Below are 6,643 nucleotides of genomic sequence, written 5' to 3' on the forward strand. Positions count from 1 at the left end.
CAAAGTCCCTATATATCTTTCGATTTCCACGAAATTTGATGGTCTACCAAAGTCTATAGCGTACTGAATTGAGTCTAGAATGGTGTGCATTAAGTTTCGTGAAAATCGGTTCAGATTTAGATATAGCTTCCATATATAGTTTCGCCCGATTTTATGTAAATGGTGCACCAAAGTCCATGCTAATCTTTTGATTGGCACGAATTTTGTTAGAACGTACTAAATTAAGTCTAGAAAGATGTGTGCTAAATTTCGTGAAAATCGGTTCAGATTTAGATATAGCTTCCATACATAGTTTCGTCCGATTTTTAGTAAATGGTGCGCCAAAGACTCTGAATATCATTCGATTTCCACGAATTTTGGCATAACGTATTGAATTAAGTCTAGAATGAGGTGTACACCTCCTATATATATTTTCGTTCGATTTTAAGTAAATTGTGCACTAAAGATCCACAGCTAGGCCGATTGACACAACGTACTAATATTAATAACAATTACTCTCTGGCAAGTTTGTTTCAAATCGGTTCAGATATAGATATATCGTAGCTTCCATATATAATTTCGATTTATTTATGTTAATTGTAAACCAAATAATCAATAGGTGTCTGATGGAGATTAAATTTTAAACAGTGCAGCATACCGAATAGCGTGTGTCAAGTTTGATTTAAATGGATTTACACAAATCTGTCCCACTGTGCGCAAACGACTCTAAACTTGCCCAAATGAAATGAAATTTAGGATAGATTCCATAAAGACATAAAAATCACATATTTAAGTTCGTTCAATTTTATGTCAAAATTCCTTCAAAAAGGCGGCGTCTTTTCGGATACAAATGTAGAATATACCCAAAGTGGTGAAGGGTATCACATAGTCGGCACAGTCCGACTTTACTACTTTCCTTACTGGTTTTTAAATGAAAAATATGGATCATTGTTGTTATACCCTACATCATATGATGTAGTGCGAAATATATTATTGCACAGACGGCAAAATTCTATGACGGCATGAATATTCATGTCCTGTAATATTAAGGAATGTTGCAATTGGCTCACATAACTGGTATCGGCTAACACCTGATGATTTACCATTCCGAGTCCAAAAATGGTCCCTGTCCGTAAGGAAAAATATTTTTCTCGCGGATTGGTTCCTCCGATCATGAATAACTTGAGACGAAATATATGAAATAAATACCCTTTCTAGCACCTTCTGTACCACCCTCGCCAAACTTCACTCAAAATTCTGCTATATCTGCACTCAAATTGATATAGCAGGCTATGCTACCCAGTTTATTATAACATTTTGTCGAAAAAAATTCATTCTAATACAAGTTTTATTTGTAGATGCCCACAACATTTGACCCCATATTCGGAAATTTATATCCAAATGTATGGCTTTGAAATTTTAGATATTTTGGCCTTCCTGTTACATTTACAAACTATTTGTTTCCAAATAAATAAAACCTTTTCAAATTATCGATCAGCATTTTTATATTATTGTACTTCCTCTTCGAAGAAAATAAATTTTAGTCTAGGTAAACAAATATGTACAATATTATTGTCCTTGGAATGTTTCCTACCTTTTACTTAAAGAAAGCATAGAAAAAAACAAAACAAAATAGACATGCAAGCATATTTGCTTGAATTTTCTCAAAAAAATATTGTGAATGATTTTTTTATTTCAATTTCATTGTCCTTGACTTTTAATTAATTACAAGAACTATATAATTTTCTTAATTCTAAGATTTTTACTAACTTAACAAAAAAAAAAAAAAAAAGAATTATTTATACATGATTTAATGTGTGTTCCTTTCCACTAATCTAATTGATATGAAATAATTTGCTATAAACAAACATTTTTTATATGCTTTGTCCCATTACCATTTTGGTTTTTTTATTTGTATAGAGATGAGTCCCGAGGAGAACAAATACCATAATTACAACAACTATAATGAAAACTTCATATTTTCTGGAGGTAAAACTTCTACATCATTCTATTATACATATACTAACTACTACAACTAATTAAAAAGTAAATACTAACATCATGGGGAACCCTAAGAATATAACTAGGTTTACACATATACTAACAATATGATGATATTATTTCATTCATTCATCCAATCATCCAGTCCTAGAAATTCATACTTTTCATCATGGCAAGCACTAACCAACACTAATCAATCAATCATTCTTTCATTCCAAGACTATCGTAACACGAATCTATCATCCTAATCTGTTCATCCATTTGACCTGTTTTATGTGACCATTTTTATTATTTGAAATATTTTAGAAAACTGTAACCGTTTGTGTGAGATTTAATTTTGAACATACATTTTCAATATACCCAAATTTAAAAAAAAAAAATAATATTTTTCCATATATTTAAGGAAATATATTGTGGCATTATACCACTTTTCCATTTCTTATTACTATATAGTTTAAAGAAACTTATCTTTACCTATGGTCAAGTTAAATCTCACACTTCATGTCCCTTTTAGCTTACTAAAGAAAATGAATATTCTCTCTTGTGTTTTCCTATCATTTATATTCACTTATTTATCTTTGCCTTTTATGGCAATATTTGTTTCTTTTTCGTTTTATTTTTTCCAGTAACTCAACAACACCGTTCCAATAGTCCACAACACTCCAGTTCGGCCTCATCGCCTGTTATGTCAAATAGTAGTTCTAGTCCAGCACCACCATCCAGCAGTCCATCACCGCAAGAGAGCCCCAAGAATTGTAGTTACATATATCGTGATTGATTGATCACTAATACCAAATCAATGCCACTAATCAAAACAACATCCAACAATACAACAACAACAACCACAACAGATGCAAATGCAGCAGCAACAGATGCGGTGGCAATCGAAGCAGGAACAAATGATGCCACTAATGCTGAAACTGCAATCACCACAGCTAAAACCATAGACGAGCAGAGATCTGCCGCAACAATGCCACTTTGTAAAACAACTACAACAACAAACAACACTGCCAAAAAAACAAACGAACAAACAGCTAAAACTACAACAAAAACAACAACTACAACTAATCATAATAAATTAGAAATGAAACGTAATAGACATAGACACCACAACAACAGCAGCCACAACAACACAAACAGTAATCGAAGACATAAAAGCTCGTTGGTTAAATCCGTTCCTGCCACACCTGTACAAGTAAATCCCACAACGAATCATTTTGTGCCATCCTCAACTGATTACAATGATGATGATGACGATGATGACCCAGAACCAGTCTACACTGATAGCTATCTGTATACACCACCCTATTCATATCCAATTTTTTCTTTAGACTATCAGCACAGCAACAGCAATAGTTCGCAATATCATATGGAGCGACATCAGCAGCAGCAGCAGCAACAACAACAACAATATTCCAGTGAATATCAAAATCATCACCAGCAACAACAACAACACCAACAGCAGCGGCATCACGAAGATGATGAGGAAGAAATATTTCGTGAAGCCTGTTCCGATCAACATCCTTTAGAATTGGCTCGAGATCTTGAAGATGACTCTTCCTCCTTGGCCATGATTACACCGCCTCCACCATATGATACACCCTACAAGAAACAACAGCAACAACAACAACACTCATCATCGTTACAGCATCATTCAAATAAGTCCAAACATCATTCTGGACCACATTACAGCAATTATAATTCCTCATCGTATGCCTCAGCCAAATCACGTTCCGATATGCCGCCTCAAGCTCGAAAATATCTATTCAACAATCGTGAAACATTTACCATTAGTTCCTCGAATGGCAATTCCAGTTCAAATTCCATACATCAACAGCCATTGCAATCCACCTCGCTGGCTGGTACGCTGACCAGTGCCATTACACCGACGAAATTAAGTGCAGCTGCTGCAGCTATGTTTGCGGCACCACAAATGGTGCATTTAAATCGTAAATGGTCGAATTTACATCGCAAAAGACGTCGGCGCAATAGCAGTTCGGGAGATTCAAAAGAACTGGATAAGTTGGTACTACAATCAGTGGATTGGGATGAAAATGATATTTATTGACAGCTTCAGAAAAGTATCACCACATTTCATTTATTATAATATATATCGTATCGTATATAGAGTCCGCACAAGCCATAACGAAGAAAAATCTGAAAACATGCACACACACACACGAAATAATTTCCATATCAAGACAACAGTATGCTGAGAATGGCGATGATGAAGAAAATTATGGAACAATTTATATATTTTAAACCACCACCACAAAAAGTACAAGTATTAGTATTTTAAAATTAATGATATTGATCAAACATTTATTGAAGAAAAATTAAGTGAAGTTTGAAAAGCACGGACATTAATGCAAAAAAACAGAATCCATGACATATATACATTTCATTTTAATGTACAATTTTAATATATTTAAATAAATTTCTTTGACATACAATTAAATAGAAATTATGTAAAAAAAAACATTATTTAATGTTATAAAATTGAGAAATTTTAAATTGATGATTTTTAAACATACTGACTCATTTTTCCAACATTTTTTAATACTTTTATTAAAATATAACAACTGCTTAGTATAAGCATATACATTTTCTTAATCAACATTCCAAATATTACAATTTCTGATTGTATAATTTACGTTCACTCTATATAAATAATTGCTTGAAACTGGAAATGTTAATAATACAAAGCAAATACTTCATATGATAATATACTTGACAATCTTAATATTAACTACGCGCATGTTAATTTTTATTTTCTCCATAATTGACATATATGATCGTATTTATTTCATATCTCAAAAGGAACATAAAACAGCACATTTGAAAATATTTTTTTATTTTAAACGCATACTTTATGAAATATTCTTTTATACCAAGATCAGATTATTATAAATTATTTAATGGATACTGTCAATATATTTAATTTTTTTTCGCTGAATAGTTTCTAACAAATTCTTAGATTTACTTATGTGCCATATTTAACCAGGTGTCAAGTGCTTTTCAAACTCACATTCATCATTATTTAAAAAAAATATATATAAATATCAAACAACATTTTTATACCAGGTCAATTTTAATAAACATTTTAACCGCAATCATTCATATTCGAATATTGTTTTGATATAGTAATCAAATTTAACGACTTTCAAAAAAAACCGAAATCTAAACAAAATATTTGAAACTAAGATTATTGAGATTTCCCATTTTCGAAATTTTTCTAAAGGATTTCCATACGAATTCTTGTATTTAATTCGTAACACAAATTTCAATAATTCGTTTCAAAATTTGAAGTGTTCCATTTGTCATTTAAGCAATTAATTTGTAATAACACTTGTCCAATTCCAATGAATTCCCAATCTCTTTTCTCCGTATGTAGCTTATCCTAGCTACCATTTTCAAAATATATTTCGCTTAAATACTTTAAATCATATTCTTATAATCACATATCTTCTATTCGAAAAATAGTATTTCATACTTGTGTTGTGCATAATTCCAGTTGTGTTAAAAAAATTAAACATACGTATTTACATAAATGTAACTGAAATACAAAACCGAACGCCTGTTGAAATACAGAACCAATAACCGAACGCCTGTTGAAATACAGAACCAACATGGTCTAACAGGAGTATAATTCATACCTAAGGTTATGTTGAAGAGAGGGGTAGTTTTCCTGTAAAAATACCCTTTGTATATACAGATTCGTCTCCCTAAACTTCTAGGATTTCTGTGTTCTCAGTTAAGTCCTTCAGTTTTTTCCATTCACACCCCCTTAGGGTTCAAAGACTTGGAGAATCTGAGCTGTCTTCCCCACACGCTCAACATTTGCTTTTCCCCCGCAACCAATCTTGTAAAAATGGACCTGCAGGCAAAGATGTCCTATGGAAATATCTGCAAGTCTGCTGATTTCCTTTTTCGTCAAACGTTAAGATTTCATCAGTCTTATATTCATTTGGGTCTCCCCATAACATTTTTGTGTTCCTTCCAATCCCCTCGCTATTCAAAGATTTTTGGTGGCTCTCTTTCGGGCATGGCCTCATTTCTAGACATGTTGCGCAAAACGTTTTGACATTGCTCACATGTATAGTGGGTAGGTCAGTAGTACTACTGGCTAGTTGATTGGCTATATCTTTGCCTATCATACCTTTGTGTGACTCGGTACCCATTTTTAGACAGTATTTCATTAAACTGTTTTGTAGGTTATTCCATTCAGAGCATATTTATTATCTTTCATGATATTTATTGTATTTTGTCCAGAATTCGAACTTGACCAGTTTAGACACTCCGTTATAGTTTGAACCTCCGCCTGATGGATCGCATAGTAATGTGGCAGGTGAGATGAAATTTCGATCTACGGTTTTTCAAAAAAAGTCCCACTCCGACCTTAATTGCTTTCCAGGAGCCATATGTGTAACAATATTTGATCTGCCTCAAAAATCCTGATTGAGGATCCGATTGCAGCCGGTAACATATTTTGGTGCAGTATTGGGCGGAGTGTCGATCCTAGCTTCAGTTGGACATATACAAATAAACCTGGGACAGAAAAAAAAGAAAATATGAATTTGTGTGTGAGCATATGAATTATTTTCGATGATGCGACCTCCAAGTATTTGGGTAATAGGTTCGTACAGAACTCGTCAAAGGACTA

At 32.9% G+C, this 6,643-nt stretch overlaps 2 protein-coding genes across 4 annotated transcripts in view; both read left to right on the top strand.

Annotated features, from left to right (window-relative positions):
- The window catches only part of LOC133325130 (semaphorin-1A), a 137,579-nt gene extending 134,741 nt beyond the window's left edge, over nt 1–2,838 (top strand). For all 3 annotated transcript variants that reach the window (XM_061533953.1, XM_061533954.1, XM_061533955.1), the window contains one exon: nt 2,607–2,838. Coding sequence is in view for 1 of the 3 variants with exons in the window: in XM_061533955.1 (XP_061389939.1) it covers nt 2,607–2,609 (3 nt within the window). In the remaining 2 variants the exon portion in view is untranslated. The remainder of the gene's footprint in view (nt 1–2,606) is intronic.
- A 226-nt stretch (nt 2,839–3,064) lies between these two features.
- On the top strand, nt 3,065–4,048 carry LOC133325131 (myb-like protein AA). Its single transcript, XM_061533956.1, has one exon. The coding sequence runs from the start codon at nt 3,065–3,067 to the stop codon at nt 4,046–4,048; it is 984 nt and encodes a 327-aa protein (XP_061389940.1).
- The last annotated feature ends 2,595 nt before the right edge of the window (nt 4,049–6,643 follow it).

The sequence above is a fragment of the Musca vetustissima genome, unplaced genomic scaffold (genome assembly GCF_032173495.1).
Source record: "Musca vetustissima isolate MV318-11 ecotype Yass unplaced genomic scaffold, APGP_CSIRO_Mvet_v1 utg17705, whole genome shotgun sequence".
Classification (NCBI taxonomy): domain Eukaryota; kingdom Metazoa; phylum Arthropoda; class Insecta; order Diptera; family Muscidae; genus Musca; species Musca vetustissima.

Coding starts and splice junctions, on each gene's coding strand:
- LOC133325131 (XM_061533956.1), top strand. CDS start 3,065: ATGAAACGTAATAGACATAGACACCACAACAACAGCAGCCACAACAAC.